Below are 20,444 nucleotides of genomic sequence, written 5' to 3'. Positions count from 1 at the left end.
TTTTTTTTTTTTTTTTTTTTTTTTTTGAGACGAAATGCTTCCATTCCTTCATTCTCAAATTCTTTTTATTACTGTATCTGTCGTATTGCAGTTGGAGATGGCAGAGGAATGTTTAAAGCAAGCAAATGACTTGAGTGGTTTACTGCTACTATATTCTTCTCTGGGTGATGCCAATGGGATAACTCAACTTGCATCTCTTGCCAAAGAGCATGGGAAGAACAATGTTGCATTCCTCTGTCTATTTATGTTGGGTAAATTGGAGGACTGCCTTCAGCTGTTGGTTGACAGGTAATTCTTGCCGTCACTTTATCTGGCTGGTTTACCTCTTTGACTCTGATAATTTCTGAATTACAATTTCCGTACAGCAATCGGATACCTGAAGCAGCATTGATGGCTCGTTCTTATCTTCCTAGTAAAGTGTCAGAAATTGTGGCTCTTTGGAGGAAGGACCTCAATAAGGTTATAGTTCAGTTATGATCTTGTGCTTGTTTGGAACTGGCTAGTGCCTGTTATAATGTGCAGTGATGCATTATTCTCTATTTGCAAAACTTGTGAAACTAATGGATAAGGCACAATTAAGAACCTTGCTGCAAATAATGACATCTAATGTTCTGATTAAGGAACCTTCAATTCACTATTTTTTTTCTTAGAAAGTAAAAATTTACAAGCTTTCACATAGATAAAAATATATAAGATTTATCAAATTCATATTCAAAAACTTTTGTAGGCAAAATTTCACCTAGATCAATTTGTTAACTTCTAAATATATCTACTATTTTCTAAAATATAATATCAGATACTCGGGTTAATAAAAACTCCATATATGTTGACCAACAGATGAGAAAAGGTCGCATACATCATATGTTCTTGTATTCATTGTAGTTTCATATAATTACTTTGTTGTGTTAAAATGTGTTAACCTCCCTTTAGTTTTAAGGGTAGTCACAGGGGTGGGTTTATCTTTCAAACTAAAGGCAAGGAATATCTGCAGGAAAAAATATTATAAGTCCTGCACAGAAGGATACACTTTCTATTTCATAGAAGTAACTAATAATATGAAATGTACATTTCTTCTGATATTGTACAGTGTACTTTTTCTGTTCTTTTCACCTGGATTATGTGGTTTGCAGATTAATCAGAAAGCAGCCGAATCTCTGGCTGACCCTGAAGAATATCCGAATTTATTTGAGGACTGGCAAATTGCACTTGATGTTGAATCTAGAGTTGCTGAGACACTGTATGTGTTTATTTATGGCTTTTGTTTCCTGCCTTGTTTGATAAAGCTACTTGTGTATATTTACACACAGTCCTGCATTTGATTTAAAATTGTCATATCTCTTGCTTTTTATCTCGTTCCTGAACACCATTAAAGCTCATAACCATTCAGTTTAAGTTAGCTGTATTATATTTTGTCTCCTTTTCATTTTGGAGTCTTTTGTCATCTCAGTTAGTCACTTTGAGGTTATGGGACATGTTTGAAGAGTATGCTTTGGAATAAACAGAAACCTTTTTTCAACATTGCAGGAGCAATTATCCGCCGGCAGCTGAATATGTACAGCATATTGATAGATCAACAGCAAGCCTTGTGGAAACTTTTAGAAACATGCAAATGCACGGAGAAGAACCTCTGGAAAATGGAAGCATGGATCATGAGGTATAAGCCAATATGTTATACAAATAAACTAATTGAATTTCGCGCCTGTTTGAGCCCCATTTTTGGTATAGAATGCATTTTGGAATAGTAGATTGATGGAGAATGTGGTTAAAAAATGAGGAAAAATGTTTGGTTTGCGTGTAATATTATTTTTTTGAAGAATGTATGGTTAAATAAAAGAGAGAAAAATGTATTTTTGGAAATAATGGGTATCAAACAACGGCTTAGTGTGTGCTCTACTTGATTGGATTTAAATTCAAAGGAAAGAAAGGTGGAGCTTAAATAACTCAGTTGAATATATGTTGTTGGGAAACAAAATGAAGAAACAAAGCATTCACTTTCTGATGCTTTTGTGTCCTTCTTTATCTTTTGTTTTGTCTGCTTTGCAAATTTTTACCTGCAATTAATAATGCCTTGTTATGTGGTGTTTTTGTCTCTTACATAAGTAACTTGGGCCCTCACGTTTCAAACTGTGGTTTTAGATTACTTGTGGTTCATTTCTTCGATCTTCAAGTTGGTGTTGAGTGCTGGTTTCTGTTATTTTCTCCAGGTTGCAGAGCAGAATGGAGAAGAGGCACAAGAGGTGGTGCAAGATGACGCAGAGATAGAGGGGCATGAGGAGGGCCAAGAAGAGGCTGTTGTGGTGGATGCTGATTCAACAGATGGTGCTGTATTAGTTAACCCTCATGAGGCTGATGAAGAGTGGGGTACGAATAATGAAGGAAAACGGTCAGCCTAAAAGCGATTGGTTGGGCCAGTGTGAAATTCTAGTTTTTTTTGCTGGTGATTAATTGGATTTCTTTTAGTTGCATGCTGATTCCCTTTGTTATTATTTACATTTTTATTTCATTTATACTCATATATATTCCTTTGTGCTTTTAGTGCATTTCCTCAAATAAAACCCAGTCCAATAAAGGCTACAGTGAAAATTTACTAACAGAGACATTTTAAAGTTACAATGGTATCTGATAGCATGCTTTTCATCAAGAAATCATTTATTTTGATTATGATCTATCTGCAGTAGATGGAAAATTAGCTTTTCTTGGTCCATTTGATTCTGTTTTCTATTTCTAAAGCTTGTAGATTTCTTTTTATCAGATCCTATGTCTTCTCAGTCGCCACTTGGTGCTTCAATTTGATATGGTGCCTTAAAATGAACTCATTTTGCAGTTTAGCATGCCTTGTAGAATTTCTTTTCCTCTCTTATGTTACTTGTTTTATATTTTGGTCATATGCATCAAATTTGATTTTACACTTCCAAGTACAATAATGGCGGAGCCTTGTGTTTGCAGTGCTTACACCACATCACTAGGTCCACTCAGGACTGTTGGAACCTGTTGATTGTGAGACTCCTTAAGGTGAGGAATTGAAGTTATGTGATGCTCATTTTTGAACCATCCATTTAGTAGAAGTTCAAATGCCTCTTATTTGGATTCTCTTGTAACATGGAATTCATGCCATTAATTGTACTTTTTCTAGTAATCTCATATGCATGTACTTTCTAAATTTTTTGCTTTGTTTTGGTGATCTGACAATTGCTTGTTCATTGATTTTGTCAGCTGCATCAAGATAGTAAATTGAATTTAAATATTTTTTGCCGCCTCTCTTATTTATTGCAAAAAAATTGTGTTTCATAATTTCTGCTTGTGCTAGAAATGTATTTGCATCTGTAAGCAACTCGAAAAAAAGTTAAGAAATTCTATTCTAATGACCCTTCGCTCTGCGAATTTCACTTAATTTTCATCTTTGGCCTTATAATCAAGATTTTTTTTAATGGGGCACTTGGGGTATGTTTGATTGATAGGATTGTTTGTTTTTTATACTATTTAGACCTATCCAATATTGCATACCAAACTTGCACTTAATTTCTTGTATGTCTGGTATGAGTTGTACTACATAGTCCAGATAAATGGTTTTGTATCTGCCTTCCGTTACCATCTATTTAAATTGTCACATGGGTTCATTCCTTGTTTTCCTGTAAAGAACGTTAAATTCATTTTCTTTTGCCAGGTGATCCTGTGATAGCGTGGTGCCATTTTGTAGCGGAAGTAATTTTCTCTTTGAACACATTGTACTGTTTGAAACTACACCTTATAGTTTAGTTCACTATAGTTTTCAATATTCTTTGATGCCAATTTTATCTAGAAATATAATGTGGTACTGTGAAATGTATACATCGTTGACGGTAGGAATTACAATTCTACAAATTTTCACCCATCCCATCACATATTGTATGTTCGATTTCACCCATCACATATTGTATGTTCGACTTTGTTGATCCATTGGATGATGTTAATTATGTGCTCGAACTCATTTTTGATTTACTTGTGTAAGATATTGTTAGTCGTTCAACATGTAGCACCGTTTCATGTCAGTCAACTAACTATATTTTGTTTGTTGGTATTGCAATAAACCGATCTTTTTGTTATTTGGGTTTCCAATCTCCAATGGAAAGTGCAAAAGATAAATATTTTAGCACGAATAGGTAGATCAGAGCTCATTTAGCTGGCTTCTACTCCAGTATTTTGTAGAAAAGCGTTTTGAAAGTCACTTTGAGCCAGTTTCTTTTATAAGTTATTTTGAGCAAAATGTTTGGAAAATAAATGAGGTCAAAAGCAGATTTTTTTACTAAGTCTTACCAAGCAGGTCCTAATATATATATATATATATATATAAAATTAATTTTGACATTTAATGAAATTTCACAAAATGGACCGCGTTTTATAAAAATAATTACTCTGTGTGAAATTGATTTTGTGAGAATAAATTTTGTGAATAGTGATTTTTTTAGGAGAATGTGTAGTTAAAAAAGTGGAAAATGTTAATGGGAAATATGAAATTATTTTTTGAAGAAATATAGTTGAAAATGAGTGAAGAAAAATAGATTTTTAAAAAATTATTACAAGCAATATTTTAGCTACCAAATAATTTATATAATTATTATTTGTAAAGTCACTATCCTTCAAAAAAAATCAATTTGTAGTAGTTTATTTTTTTTCTCGATTATCTATATGTCAAACCGTACAACGTGGAGTACCAACATTGATGAGATTTGAAAGATCATGAAGAAAATTACACGAGTGAAGAGTACCTAGTTCACCTTCTTTATATAAAATGAGACCATCATCCATACGTTGTTCCACTTACTCTTGGACAAATTGTTGTGCCATGAGATTTTTATCTGATATTTTTTCATGGACAATTTGTTATTGCTTTGTGTATGAATTAGGCGATGAATTGGAAGTCGATCAATGGCAATTGCAAGTTTTTTGGGCACCAGTAAATCAAAAAAGTGCAAAAATGAATTAGCTCAATCCGAGTCGACTCAATGACGTAAGTGGATACACCTCCAACCAAATATAATAACATCCTTTTTTTTTATTTAACTCTTTAAAATTCCTAAAGAAAATCACGAGGGATAGCTCAGTGGTTAAACCTTGTGTTTGCTCCCCAATGATCACCAATTCGAGTCTTTTCGGGGCCACTGATGCGATTATTCGACTGTAAACTTCAAGAACTTGTGGAATTAGTTGATGTGAGCGTAAGTTGGTCCGGACACTTATAGTCATTAAAAAAAAATCCTAAAGAAAAAAAAGTTACTAAATTATTGAATAGACTCACGTGATACAACGTTTTATTTTGTAAATCTATTTTTATTTAAATATATGACATTTTTAGTTAAATTCCTTCCAACTTTATTCAATTAGGAGATAAGAAAATAAATGATGAAAAAGACACAAGCAAATATCGCACTCTATTACGTCTCATTTTGGTTTTCGTTTTTTCTTATACTTTCAATTACATATTTTACAATTTCAAATAAGCTTTTGAATAATAAGTTTTACTTATTTTATCATAATGTAATAAAAAATAATTTTATCAAACCAATCACGTACTATACATATATATTCCCTTTCATTTCCTTCTTTCCGCTTCACGGCCTTAGGGTTTTGTCTCAATCAAATACCGAAGCTTCAAATTTAAGCGAATCCCAAAATCAAATCCCAAGTTCTCTCAGGTATCTGATTTTTTTCATATACGGTTTTTATGGTATTTTTCTTATAGCAATTTGTAATGTTACTTTGGATCTTACTATCTTATTTTTTCGATTTTTTTTTTTTTTAAACATCTCTGAGATTAAGGAATCTTCTCTTTATTGCTTTTACTTTAATTAAACTAGCGTAGTGCTTGAATGCGCTGATATTGTGTCTTAGGGGTGTAAGATATTTAAATTTAAGAATTGATTGGATTCTGGTGGAAAGTGAGAAAAAAAATTTGTCGGTTGGATGAGAAAAGATTAATCTCGTTGTAATGATTTTCAATTTTTATCTTACTAGATATAAGGGAGATGGTTAAATAATGTTTCAGGTTTTTCCCAACTGAGTCTTGAATTTCAATTTTAAATATAGGGATTAATTCTTGGGAATGGTGATCATAAATAGTTTTTATAAAAATGAACTTTGTTTAGGAAGTTGTGTAACTATGGAAGGAATGGTATAGTGCATGATAACAAATGTGAATGTGGTGATTTCCCTTTTTCTTTTCTGAAATTTGACCTGAAAGGGAGTTGGTTATTTTTGAAATTTTGTCAAGAAATCATTTTAACCACTTTATTTTTTTGGTGAGCAAGCTAACAACTTATATTTTGAAGATGTGGGAAAATCATCTGGGGAATTAATATGGTCCATTATTTTTGGGATACTTGTACCTGGGAATCATATGTCTTGGTGATCATTTTATTTGTCGAGTTTGGAAAATAAATGACCTCTTAGACACTGTTTTTAATACTTTTAGCTTCTAATGTGGTTTCTTGTCCTCTTTTACTTTTATTTATTTATTCTTTGAAAATAAATGACTTGTTAGACTCTGTTTTTAATACTTTAGCTTTTAATTTGTTCTTTAATCCTCTTTTGCGATTCTTTCTTACTATTTTATACACAGCAAGTGAGATCATGATAACTTTATGACTTTCTCTGGATGGTGATGTTATGTGTTTATTAATTTTTTAAGCTGTTGTGGAAGTGTTCAAATCACATTTTGACGGAAAGATCTTATATTCATGATTCTGCTAACCAATAGTAACTTTGCTTTGGGTTGTTTACACAGTTCATCTTTAGTTTTGATTCGGCATCCTTCTCAGCTTGCAGTTGGTCGTTTCATGCATTCATTTGCTATCTTTTGACTTACGTAACCAGAAAAAAGGAAAAAAAAATCTTGAAAATGTAATTTTTACTGTAATTTGTTGTTTGAAGGGAGGCATTTCTGAATGCCTACTTCTTGCTCATTCTTGTATTCCTATGTAATCCTGTGTTTTCTATTAGTCATCTATGTTTATCCCATTTTATAGTTTACATGTAAGATATAATTTTTTTATTCATTGTCTCTAATTTGTATTTGTTGCTTGCTGTTTTGGTTTGTACTGCAATTATGGTTCGTTCATTATTTTATTTACACTACATCTGTGATCTGTAACATCTGTTTATACTAATCTGAAGTTTATAGCTCTTTCCTATGCTATATATTTTTTTCTTTTGTTAGAATTTTCGAAATAACTTTTTCCATCTCAGAATGTCTAGTTTTGTGTCCGAAATCAGGAAAGGACTGTACGATTCTTTGCTTTCAACTTAAAAGAATCAAAATAGTGGATGTGGACCAAGTTGGGAAACCTTACCCGGCTATTTACTAGCTTTTCCTCTTTCTTGAGGAAACCCTGGAGTCGGCCCTTTTATACTATTTATCTTAATACAAGCTAGCTCTGACAGTGACCTACATCTTCTTTTTTCCCTTTGGTAACCTAGCAGCTTCATATAAGACTTCTCTTGTATATCCATCCCAATTTTCTCATTTTTAATGTAAGTAACATCTCAAGTTTCTTTTTCATGTAACTGGGAAATACTGCACATTTTCAGAAACTTTGCTGTGGACCAAGGTGGGAAACCTTACCCGGCTATTTACTAGCTTTCCTCTTTCTTGAGGAAACCCTGGAGTCGGCCCTTTTATACTATTTATCCTAGTACAAGCTAGCTCTGACAGTGACCTACATCTTCTTTTTTCCCTTTGCAAACCTAGCAGCTTCGTACAAGACTTCTCTTGTGCATCCATCCCAATTTTCTCATTTTTAATGTAAGTAACATCTCAAGTTTCTTTTTCATGTAACTGGGAAATACTGCACATTTTCAGAAACTTTGCTGTGGTCTTTGCATTCTTATTTTGAATCTTCTATCAGGAATTCAGATGCGTTGTAAATTCAAAGTTACCAAAAAGTATACGACTTGAAACACTTTGTTGTGATTTGTATTCCACTCAGTGTGAAAGAGAGATGTGCCATGTTGATGAAAACAACCAGTTTGTTTGTATATTAGGCCGAGTTGGAGCTTTTTATGTTCTGTCAACTAATTATCTTCTTTAAATTCTTGTGAGATCACGTTGATGTGTAAGAATGAAATTAAAATATCTTGCTGGTTTCCCTAGCCTGCCAGCATTATGGAGTGTGGAGAAAGGAAACAAATTGCCGGATGGAATCTGCATATTTCAATTGTCAATTATTTTTTGAAGCTCATGTTGTGCATTGGATAGTCGTATAAATAAAATTTTGGTGAAATATTTACTGCTAGAAATTCATGGACTTAAAGTTCTCCAATTTTTTTTCTCCTTTTCTTTTTGTTGGTCTCTATCTTTTAATGAAGCTTGGGATTTGGATATGTGCTTGTGATTTATCGCAGTCATTTTTAGGTAAATTATTGCCTTGTACCTGCTCAATTCTAGTGTTTTGCTGTTACAAAACCTTTGGATGATATTTTTAGATATGGAAGTGGGAGTTTTGATTATTTTCCCTTTTAGGACTACATAATATAGTATTCTAAAACATGATTCTGGGTGTCTGGTTCCCAAGTGTTTAACATGACTTTTAAACAGAACTTTTGGTTTCGGTGTTCAACATGCACCAGAGTTTGATACAGTGTTTATGAATCTATATTTAGACACCAATTTAAACTTCTATAGTTTGTGCTTACCTAATTTCATTTGATAAAATCAGTGTCTATTAGCTCAATGAGCAAAGAACAAGAGATCATTGATGTTACTCTTGCACATTGTTCTCTCCCTTTTCTTTTTCTCCCCTTTTGCTTGGCGCATGTTTGGATACTTTCTGTAATGAATTAACAGTTGCCATACTTAATGACTAGTTTCACTTGTTTATATCTGTGGGCGAGTGCTAATTTGATTATCTGGATCATGTAGTTTCACGTTATAGTTTGTTTCCTACATAAGTATTTGCCTTATATCATAGAATGTCTTTCCTAGCATCTGTTTGGTCAAGCAGCAACGTTTGATTCCATTTATAATGTCCTTTTAGTTTGTGATTTTTGTCATATGTTTTTAACTGAAGAGATCACTTTCTTCCAGCTTGTGGAGGAAGCAAATTTTCCTTCAAGTTTGTTTTGTTAATCTGCAATGGGGGATGAGGAAAACAATTTTCAACCTTCAAAAAAGAGGGCTGCCGGGGTGCAATTATCTCGAGATAACCCTGGTCTTGATGATGATGGAACCTCTGAACCAGAGACAGGAAGTTTCAAAAAGGCTAGTGACGAGGTTCTGGCAAGTAGAAGAATAGTTAAAGTTCGTCGCCATCAAACATCAACTCCATCAGTCCCTACCTCTGCCCCAGCCCCTTCTTCTAATCCTTTTGCTGCGATACATCTGGTTCCTCTTCCTGGTTCTGCTACTTCAGAAAAGGTTGAAGAGAGTGGTGTTGCGCGAAAGGAAATTGAACAAATTGATAAGAATGATAACCAATTCAAGAACAAGGTTGATGAGCCAAAGGATGAATCTACTGTAGAGGATGCCAAAACTGATATCAAGGACGAGAATGCCAAGCAATCTGAAAGTGAAGTTGAGGAATCGAAAGCTGAATTAAATGCAGGGAAGGGGGGTGAAACTGATGATGTCAGTGAGCCAAAAAAAAGCAATTCTGCTGATGAGAAGGCAGAAGAAGGCGAGAAGTCTACTGTCAAAGCCAAGAAACCTACAGAAAACGTCGTCACCGAGAAGGAAGTAGGGAAAGATGCAGAAGCCGAGAAAACAGAGGAAAATGGTAGTGGTGATAAAAATATCGGAAGGGGTGCAGAAAGTTCACCCTTCGGCTCATTTCAGCAACTTTCTAGTAGCCAAAATGCTTTCACTGGACTTACAGGGACGGGGTTTTCCAGTTCTACATTCTCTTTTGGATCAATTCCTAAAGATGGATCTCCACCAGGTTCTGGTTCCAATTTTGGGTTGAAGAATGACCTGCTTTCTTTTGGCTTTGGTGCTTCTGGTAATGGAAGTTCTTCCATTTTTGGAACCTCGGGTCCAAATATAAACAACAGTGGGGGAAATGCATTCTCTTCTATGCAGGAGGTCCCTGTTGAAACAGGAGAAGAGAATGAGAAGGTTGTTTTCACAGCTGATTCTGTGCTGTTTGAATTTATTGATGAAGTTTGGAAGGAACGAGGGAAGGGGGAACTTAAGGTCAATGTCTCCACAACAGGGATAAGAAAAGCTAGATTGATTATGAGAGCCAGAGGAAATTATCGGTTGATTTTGAATGCCGGTCTCTTCCCAGACATGAAGCTGACTAATATGGACAAGAAAGGAATAACTTTTGCCTGTGTGAATACTGTCGGTGAAGGAAAAGACGGACTTTCTACTTTTGCTTTGAAATTTAAGGATGCCTCCATAGTTGAAGAGTTTCGAGCTGCTGTCACAGAGCATAGAGGTAACACTGTCGTTCCTCTGAAGACCCCTGAAAATTCTCCCTAGTCATCAGATGAATAAGAATTGTTCGATATTGCTTCTGATTAAATTCTATTTTCCGTTCATATATCACTTCCAGTGCCTTATCTTTTTTACTTTTCTTCCTGAAGAGGAAAACGAAAGCAAGAGAAAATGTATTGCTTGAGAGTCTGATTATGAGTGAGTTTCCATGTACTAATTACCAGTCCAATATCCATTTTGTTGTTGTCTCTCTCCTGTAGACCTTGACAGATTACTATAACGTCTCTTTCTTTTAGCAAATTCCGAATTTCTGAATCATCATGCTGCGTGATTCTGGTGATATGAATGATTGAATGGTAATTATAGTTCTGCAGTAGCTAATAAAACCGCTGTTACTATTTTTGAAATTGATAATTAATGTGGTATTTTTTTTATTATTATTATTTATCTATGCCTTATATGTGTGGAGGTATATACGTTTGTGAAAAAATCGGCATGATGGTCGATTACTCTACTATCGACTACTGATCATAGTAGAGTAGTCACGTGATCTCACATGCAGGTTCCGATAGAAATGTAGAAGGAACGACAGAGATGGTAAATTTGTTATCAATTTTTGGATCGAGTCCAAGTATCATTGGAAACATGTTTGGTAGGTGATTGTATTTTCATCATTTTTGGTCGAACGTACTTTTTATGAATTCATGTTGCAGGATTGGGTTATTACACACTTACAGTCTATATGATTTACTTAAATTTTAATTTAATCACCTACATAACATGAAATAATATTTTAGCACCACTTTTTTTTGTTGATAAATTGGATGTTGGTAATTGAATTTTTTCAATTGATATGTTGCGTCTTTTACCATGGGAGACATTGGAAACTATTCTAATGAATTATTTTGAAGAGTGAATTGTCCAAATATTCACTGAACTTTGAAAAAAGTTTTCAAGAGGTTACTGAATTTTAAAAATAACATAAATGGTTATTGAAGGGTCACTGAATTTTAAAAATAACTTAAATGGTCACTAAATTTTATAAAAGATTTTCATGAGGTCATTGAATTTTGCAAAAAGTTTTTACAAGGTCACTGAATTCAGTGATTCCTGAGAAATCTTTTGCAAAGTTCAGTGACTATTTAGGTGGTTTTTAAAGTTCAGTGATCTTGTAAAAACTTTTTACAAAGTTCCGTGATTATTTAAGTGATTTTTAAAATTCAGTGGCCCCTTGAAAACATTTTGTAAAGTTCAGTGACTATTTGGACAATTCACTCTTATTTTGAACGGTTTGAAGTTATGAGCTTGGTTTAGATGGATTAGTATAGAAAGGGTTTGAGTTTGTGGTCACCTATCTATGAAATTTTTGTACGATTTAGACTTATAATAAAATAAATTATGTATATATATACATACAAGGGAAATGTACTCTCTATGAGTTCAATTTTTAGACGAAGTAAACTAATGAATAGAATGAGTTAGTTCATTGCAACCGATGTTTCAAAGTTAATCCTTTAATCAATAACAACAAATAATTGGTATTATTTTCAATAATCAAAAGTCGACAACATAAATCTTTTTTTTTTAAATTTATTCGATACAGAAATTCATTACGTCTTATCCAAAAACAAACATAAGAAAGAAAAAAAATTACTATTAACATTCCATTACATTGCAAGAATATTCAAGTTTGTATGAATATATCACACACTATTTCCCCCCAATCATTTCCACCGACTTCAGTTCGAACATGACTTGTCTATTTAATTGGTACCTATAGTTTTATTATTATTTTTAAATGGAATTAAATGATAGAATGGTCCAAGAACTTGGGGGTGGGGTGCATGCACCGTATAACACAACGTTAGTTGTATTCTTAAGTGTCATTTATGCATGGTGGGGGCCCTGAAGTTAAGCTTCAGCTGTGCTTTGTTTACGCGTGGGCTATGCTCTATTGAGTATCTTCACGTCAATCTTTTATTGTCAAATGAAAAATAATTTATTATGAATAAATTTATTTATTTATTTATTTTTATTATTGAGATTTCATCTTATAATCTTAAACTTCTGAAGTGTTAACAGTTTAAAAGAAGATTATGTTTTTGAATTTTCATATGATAGTTTTTACAGAAATGGCAACTTTGTAGGTCGTAGTAAGTTTCCTACAACTCTTCAAATGTGTCGAGTTCCAAGTCTAATTTTTACTTTTGTCCCTATTTTTTTTAGCGGTGCTTGGTTTGACGTATTAATAGCTGTCTTTCGTGCTTAATTAGGGTATTAATAGCTGTCTTTCGTGCTTAATTAGGGGTGGATCCAGAATTGAATTCAAGACTGGGTTACAAAATTTTAAATCAGGCTACTACGTGGGAATTTTTTTTTTTTACACATAAAAAACTGATTTAAAAAAAAAGAAAAGAAAAATACCCCCCCCCCCCCCCCTAAAAAAAAAATCCATCTCTGTGCTTAATACGTTCATACCTTATAAAATACAAAGTACTAAACGCATTTCAATATTTTTATTTATATTTTTTATATGTTACATTAAATATTGTACAGGACTAGTGCTCACTTAAATTTTGATCAAATAAATGTTGATTTCATTTTTAGTTTTCTTCTGAAGATACTGCAATTCTTAAATTATAATTCGGTAAATATTTGAATAGAAAATATTGGGTATTTACAATCATATATTTGGTAAGTACTTTGAGTATATATTTTGTAAACTTGTGCATTTACAACTTATTTTATATATTTTTATCACCAGGGATGGAGCCAGGAAATATTTTCAGTACGGGCATAATTTAACCCAGGGGCGGACCCACATGAAGTAATGTGGGGTCAAATGACCCCCACAAAATTTTGCCCCTGTTTTTTTTTTTTAACAATCTACTTTGATGCACTCATCGAGATGTCAAATGAAGTCAAAATATTGCATTCTTAATATCATTTCAAAGTGTTCATGACCTAATTTTTCACTCATTAATGGCATTCGAAGTGGTCAATTATAGCAAAAGTTATGACATGTTAAAATAGGGCGTTTGAAACTAGTATTTTGAAAATTTCGATAATATCCTAACTTTAAAAATTCGTTTGCGATTATGTGCTATCTGAATCCACAAATCGTCTATACCATGTAAAAGTTTGTTTCGAAAACTACATCGTTTTTATATCGAATGGTCCAAACGGATATCGAAAATAGTTAAATATGTATCAAAAGTACGCCTCAAAAAAGATGTCTAACTCGTTTTTTCTTTTAAAAAATTCAATTAATTATTATTTTTACACGATAAATTTTTCAATATAATTTATATCGTTTCATTCGGAAGTCTTATATGAAATATGACGTAAATTTTTTAGGATCGTTACGGATTAAATGCAATTTGAATTACTTTCGAATTATATTTGTTTTAAATTTGAATTTCATTTACTTCCTGAATTAAACTTGAATTTTATTTCAATTCATTTAATTTCTATATTCTATTTAATTTACTCAATGTTAGCTCAGCATTTGCCAATAAAATAACAAACAAAACTTTATAAGTAGCAAAATTTATTTAATAATATTAATAATGATGTAATTATACGACGTTTTAAAATTGTCAAAATACATATAAACTTATTTTCATTGATATTATATTGTTTATTAAAAAAATTATTTTTAAAATTTTGACTCCACAATACTAAAGGTCTAGGTCCGCCCTTGATTTAACCCATGTCGAATATTGTGTTTTGGTCATGAATTTAATGATGATAAAACTATAAAACAAAATCATGGGTTTGGACCTAAAAACAAAGCCCATGTGAATTAAAACATGCTTTTATTCCCCCTCCCTTGTTGATAAAAAAAAAAAAAAGAAAAAAAGAAAAAAAAAATTTGTAAAATTTCAGTGCGGGCATATGCCCGCACTCGTCTCAACTTGGCTCCGCCACTGGTTATCACGAGTGTTGTGCGATAAAGCATTAACTGAATTAATACATCAATGATCAATATCAATATCGACTAAATTTAATACAATATATCAATATCAATATCGACTAAATTTAATACATCAATGATCAATATCAATCATAGGCATATAACTCTAAAATCAAAATTATATTAGAACTAGCATGAAATTTTCATGCAATTTGCTAGAGCTTGAAGAGAATTATCATCTCATCACAATTTTCTTAGGTTGGTCTCAGTCTAGCCTTTATCTTCCTGGGCATGTTCTATACACAGTGTCAATATCTTACAAAATGAGAAATGCTGTTTGCACAGCTTTTGTATGCTATAAATTTGTACAGTTGTCTCACAAAGGTGAGGTCCGCGATTAAAATAATTGCGGATTCCGCCCCTTATATGTGAGAGGGCTGTCAAAACTGCTGTACATTGTGCTACACATGCAGCAACCCTCCTTACAAAAGATGTCAATGATTTTTTTGCCTTGGATTTTGATGCCATATGATATAGGGTAATGCTAGGATGGGTAGAAAGGTTGAGCCGCTCTCATTAATTTGAAGCTATTTAGGAACCTTTTATCTCCAAGGCATAATGCTATTCATAGTTGCTCATTGCGTTAGGTGTACTACGTGATATTCCACATGACGGTTTGTGATTTGATGTATTATTGTGTAGTTTTTTCTTGTCTTATATATCAAATCACTAATCACCACATGTATGTCACGTGGATTGATTGCGATAGTAAATAATTACATATAACATTATTCATATTTTCAATAGACCATATTAAAATCCCCCAGACTTATTGAGGTAAGATGTACAATCCCTTTCTAAAATTTTAAGCAGTCCAGTTGGAAATATCAGAATGATGTCATTTTTACTATATAAATATTTCAAATTTCTTGTCAAACAAAAGGTTCCTATGGCTTTACCATCCCTTTTATTTCTTGAAATTTTATATGATTAATTTACAGAAATACTAAACCCGAATATGTATGATATTTTCCTTCAAAGGATTTTCTCATAATCATTTTGTTTCATCTTGTGCTAAATAATAGTTTGGAATTTCACAATAAATTTAAATGTATATAACTTTCGAAAACTCAAACCCAATTTTTTTTTTTTTAAATCACGTATGGATAAAAGAAACGTAGCCAATAAATATTTATATGTTAAAAGAATTGTGTCACAATAGGAGTGCATTTCGTCAAAGACTTAATTCAAATAAATGATTTTAAACTGTTTCTATCGACTTAAATTTGTTGATGGTAGATTAGAAGATTCAACATTACATTAGAGAGCAAACAAGTCCCACCACCAACTTTCGGTAAGAGAAAAAGAATTAACAATTTGAATAAATAACAATATACTCTCAAACAATTTAAATTTTTAGACAATTTTAATAAATATACTCTCAAACAATTTAAATTTTTGGACGAAACTCAAAAAATTCCTAGATGACGAAATCCAAATGTAGCCAGATAATACATTGTACTGTCATATGCGACATTTCACATCTTGTGATTTGACATCCTTAACCATGGAGTAACAGCCTGGGCTCCTTTGCTAGTACTACTTATTAATTAAATCAAGACCCTACAATGACAGGAAATGTAATAAATATTGATAATTGAGTACTACAAATTGGGGACATGTCTTGTTAAGTCACTAGTCACTTTCTCTTGAAGACCAGTAAATCGGGGTCGGTATACAGGGTTGGTGAGTATAATGGCTAGACAGCACAGCAACGCGAGTCGTTTCATAAATTTACATCTTTAGAAAGTAAGTGTTAATTAATTTATTTTTAAAAAAAGTAATTTTAGCACGTATTATAAAGGTTGAACCTCAACTTTGAGGGCCCCACCACCCCGTCCTAGAGCTTTGTGAGAAAGGTAAATCACGGGATGTGCTCCAACAGGCCAGGGAACAAGAGTTGCTTATACACTGCGCCTACAAGGAGTCCAATTCCATATCTCAGGAATCGAACCCCCACACTGCGGCTGCCAACAAGACGTGACTAAAGATCTTTAAGCGAATTGTGACTAAAGATGGAGTGAAGAAGGATTTTATATTTTAATACATACGCGATACATATATGTTTCGTTTCTCCAAAAAAATACAATAAGAATATTTGCCCTCCTGCCTAAATTTCATAGCTCCGTTATGACTACAAGGAAGAGCCATTTAATTAAGTATAGGACGACAATGACGCTTCAAAAAAAGTTTATGAGTACTACCAAAACTTTAATGGAGAATGGACTTGAGTTACCGTTATAGAACGTTTTCCTTAAGTCATCTAGAGCTTGTCCAAAACCATAGAAATTAAAATTAATTTCAAGAGTTCATTTCATACATACATATTTTCATCGTATAGAATTTTACTTATCATATATATGTTCTCATTCTCAATATTACATGGATATTCCAATAGCCAGACGAATTTAGCGTGCACTTTTCTTTACAAACTTCGACGATTTTTGGAACTTTTAAGTGGATATACTTATTGTTTGAAGTACAAACTTCACCATTACAAAGCTTCATGATACTCCTCATTATCATATGTCAGTTATTATAATTATGAGGCTCGTCATTTGATCCTCTACTATGACATGTCTAAAGCTTAATCTACGTCTACGTGCACTTAAGCAAATGCTTCTCCCGCATAATATGTACATATTGAAGTGTCTACGCTAAGTTGCATTGAATGGGAAATGAACGGCATGAAACGTTGCGGAATCATTATATTAAATTAATTTGATTTGATTGATATTTCTCTAAAAAAATTTAGGAGATATAATTTTTCAATTATTCACTGTCTTGTAAAATCAACAACAAATGTTTTATAGTTGTATTCTCGATAATCTACGAATTAATGAATGTTAACTTTTAGTCTTCTAATGATTAAGAAATCAACAAAAATTTTCATTTTTACCAATCTAAACTTTTGTCTTTTAAAGTCTCTCATAGACCATTCTTTGACAAGATAACTAAAATATAACAAAAAAATCTCTATCGTTAAAAGTGAAATTTCTTATAATCCTTGTTTGTATTATCTATTTTATCATATAGACTTTCCAAACTTTGGGTGCAACAATAAACTTATAATATCTCTTTCAATGACGAGTTTGAAAGTAACTACCGAGTTAAAAACACGTTATAAAAAAAAAAGGTTGAATCCCAACCTTGAGAACTCCCACCACCTCACCTCTAGAGTTTTGTGAGGGAGGTAAATCGCGGAATGTGTCTCGGCAGACTAGGGAACAAGAGCTGTTTGTACACTGCGCCCACAAGGAGTTTAATTCCACGTTTCAGGAATCGACTCTCAACACTGCGGCTGCCAGTAAAGCGTGAGATATCCTCACTCTTATCCTTTGTACCACTGAACTATATCCCAAGGGGCTAAAAACACATTATAGTACTTGTAGTATGATGTCTAAGAGGATAACGCGTCCCAACAAAGTGTAATTTATATAACTTTTACATTGTACTATCTAGAGGTGAGACCAAATTCCCTTCAAAATCTGTATTACATTTTATCTAAATTGTCAAGGGTGAAATGCTGGCATGTTTGAGGCCCATTTTTTGGGTTATAATGTATTTTGAAACGGTAAATTGATGGAAAAAGTGTAATTTAAAAATAAGGAAAATATTTGAATTTACGTGTAATGTTATTTTATTGAAAAGTACGTGTTGAAAAGAAAATAGAGGAAAATATATATTTTTTTAAAAAGGGATCAAAGAAGGGCCAAGTCGAGAAATAAAAAAATGTGAGTAGACACATGGTGGTTACAAAGCTTTTACTCTAGACTGACTTGTGCTGTTGTGCAGTGCTTGAAACACCGCCGACAAGGGATCCTTTCTGTGTTAAATTCTTTAAATTGTACATGTACAAATACAGTACGTAGAAAAGTCAGTATTCCACCACCCTCTTCCCATATATAATTCCTTGTTCTCTCTACTTGATTCACCGCTCATTGCAATTCACGACTTATTTATCTCTCTCTGACAAACATGGTACAATCCAAAAAGTTCAGAGGCGTCAGGCAACGTCACTGGGGTTCTTGGGTCTCCGAGATTCGTCACCCTTTATTGTGTGATCACCTGCTTGACCGTATTTAAAAGTCGCTTTTTTGCTGTTTATATTTTTGCATGTAGACTAATCTCAAATTGTTTTGAAAGTTTGTTTATGTGGTAATGGATTTGATTTTGTTGGGTGTTTTTCAGGAAGAGGAGGGTGTGGTTAGGGACGTTTGAGACGGCGGAGGAGGCTGCGAAAGCCTACGACGAGGCGGCGATTTTGATGAGTGGCCGGAATGCCAAAACAAATTTCCCTCTTGTGGCTAGCCAGGATGCAAACGATAATATTTCTTCATCATCATCATCGACAACTTCATCTGCAAATTCACTCTCCACAATTCTTAGTGCAAAATTGCGAAAATGTTGTAAATCACCATCTCCTTCTCTCACTTGTTTAAGGTTGGACACTGAGAATTCCCACATTGGAGTATGGCAAAAGCAGGCCGGGGCGCGGTCGGATTCGAATTGGGTGATGACTGTTGAGCTTGACAAGAAAAAAGATCAGCCACCATCGCAACTGGCCGAGGTGGCGTTGGCGCCGGAGGATTCCACGCCGATGGAGATCAAAACTCGAGATGGCATAGATGAAGAAGAAAGAATTGCATTGCAAATGATTGAAGAACTTCTTAACAGGAATTGAAAAGTTGCTACATCATTTTCCAAAGAGGTAGGAAATTATTTATCTTTAAAATCACAAAATAAATGGAGTTTACCAATAAAAGATTTCATTTGTAAATTAATGTTTATCTTTGGAAGAAATTTCTTAATATTTGTGGGACTAGTCAAATTAAAGAAACGATGAATTTGTTATAATTCACGTTTTACTTTTATAATACTTTGTTTTATTAATTTGTTTTTGTCTATAAGTTATCAATCTTGGTTTATTTGAAGAAAATTCTGACAAAAAAGTTTTAAAAAAAAAAATGGAGATCCTAACAAGTCTTGCAGACGAGCTCCCTTCTGTATTTACACTCGAGGATCAATCTCTGTCGTGCTTATGTCCACAGTTGGATTGGATTTCGTAGGCGCGAGGGTACGTACCTCTTTGTCGGGATAGACGGGCTTAACTACTGGAAATGACTCATTCCATTTAGATCAGGAAACCAAGGAAGCTTAACTTTGCACGTCAATTAACTAATGAAAACATTATGATAACTTCACTACATAGAACCTGAGGAGAGTAAAGTCACTGATACTTCTGCAAAATGAAGATCCATTGTCAGCAAATAAGGGACTGTTCTCTTCGTATTTCAATTTTGTAATTTTGAGTTTTAAATTCATTTTGGATTTTGTGTTTTGAATAACCGTTTTGAAATTGTTGAAAATGCGTTCTTTTTGCCATTTTGAAACCATTTTCCGTGTTTTCAATTTTTTTCAGTTTTGTATTGAAAACACTCAAAATGTCGTTTTGTGAATTTTCGAAAACGGAAAAGAGAACGTTTTTTCACCATTTTGAAAAATCGAAAACTGAAAACGGCCCGAAAACAACAAAGAGAATACACCCGCCAAATCTGACACAAAAGTCCAGATACTTTGAAAGGAGTTTCTTTAGACAGGCGCAGTTAAGACTTAGGCGTTATGAATAAATTTAGGATTGACTACAAAAATCCTCATGTTCCACTTCGTTGATTAATTTTCCAATCATCCATCTGCAGTAGGTCAAAATTAATACCCAACGTTATTATCAATGATATGCAAGTTTTTTCTAAAAACATTAAAGCAACAAATCAATTTCATGAACAGTATAATCTCATACTTTTCAACAATGGAAATGTCTACCGTCCGTGTTTTCCGATAATTATTCGTTTAATTAGCAGACAAATATTTATTAATTATAGAAATAGACTGATTTGAGGACCAACAGATGTACCTTAAAGAAAGACATCAAGCATTTATTTTATTTTATTTTATTATTATTATTTTTTTTGGGAGAACTCGCAGCCGCTACTCTTCGAATACGTATTGGGTAAACTCACAACATGATGAATGACTTAAAAAAAAAAAAAAAAAAAAAGA

The 20,444-nt window shown here is 33.1% G+C and overlaps 3 protein-coding genes across 8 annotated transcripts in view; all 3 read left to right on the top strand.

The window, feature by feature from the left end:
* LOC111368572 (coatomer subunit beta'-2-like) overlaps positions 1 to 3,987 on the top strand; it is a 13,159-nt gene extending 9,172 nt beyond the window's left edge. The window contains exons 20-26 of one of the 4 annotated variants that reach the window (XR_002698030.1): positions 92 to 288; positions 366 to 459; positions 1,131 to 1,237; positions 1,525 to 1,654; positions 2,205 to 2,402; positions 2,947 to 3,012; positions 3,665 to 3,987. Coding sequence is in view for 2 of the 4 variants with exons in the window: in XM_022989933.1 (XP_022845701.1) it covers positions 92 to 288; positions 366 to 459; positions 1,131 to 1,237; positions 1,525 to 1,654; positions 2,205 to 2,383; positions 2,947 to 2,995 (756 nt within the window). In the remaining 2 variants the exon portion in view is untranslated. Of the gene's footprint in view, positions 1 to 91; positions 289 to 365; positions 460 to 1,130; positions 1,238 to 1,524; positions 1,655 to 2,204; positions 2,438 to 2,946; positions 3,013 to 3,664 lie in introns of all 4 variants that reach the window. The other 3 variants (XR_002698025.1, XM_022989933.1, XM_022990080.1) reach the window with 3 other exon arrangements.
* Positions 3,988 to 5,537: 1,550 nt separating this feature from the next.
* On the top strand, positions 5,538 to 10,726 carry LOC111368501 (nuclear pore complex protein NUP50A-like). The gene is made up of 2 exons (XM_022989807.1): positions 5,538 to 5,672; positions 9,059 to 10,726. Exon 2 carries the CDS (start codon positions 9,107 to 9,109, stop codon positions 10,451 to 10,453), a length of 1,347 nt encoding a protein of 448 aa, XP_022845575.1. The 5' UTR covers positions 5,538 to 5,672; positions 9,059 to 9,106; the 3' UTR covers positions 10,454 to 10,726.
* A 7,475-nt stretch (positions 10,727 to 18,201) lies between these two features.
* Positions 18,202 to 19,708, top strand: LOC111368316 (ethylene-responsive transcription factor WIN1-like). 3 transcript variants are annotated; one of them, XM_022989685.1, is made up of 3 exons: positions 18,202 to 18,442; positions 18,576 to 19,095; positions 19,454 to 19,708. In XM_022989685.1, exons 1-2 carry the CDS (start codon positions 18,363 to 18,365, stop codon positions 19,066 to 19,068), a joined length of 573 nt encoding a protein of 190 aa, XP_022845453.1. In that variant the 5' UTR covers positions 18,202 to 18,362; the 3' UTR covers positions 19,069 to 19,095; positions 19,454 to 19,708. The 3 variants fall into 3 exon arrangements, with proteins under 3 accessions (XP_022845453.1, XP_022845391.1, XP_022845341.1); XM_022989623.1 differs by having other exon boundaries at positions 19,436 to 19,708; XM_022989573.1 differs by lacking the exon at positions 19,454 to 19,708 and having other exon boundaries at positions 18,204 to 18,442; positions 18,576 to 19,277.
* Positions 19,709 to 20,444: the final 736 nt, after the last annotated feature.

This window comes from Olea europaea, chromosome 1 (genome assembly GCF_002742605.1).
Source record: "Olea europaea var. sylvestris chromosome 1, O_europaea_v1, whole genome shotgun sequence".
NCBI lineage: Eukaryota > Viridiplantae > Streptophyta > Magnoliopsida > Lamiales > Oleaceae > Olea > Olea europaea.
The sequence above is the reverse complement of the archived record's forward strand: the minus strand, read 5'-3'. Positions and strand labels throughout refer to the sequence as shown.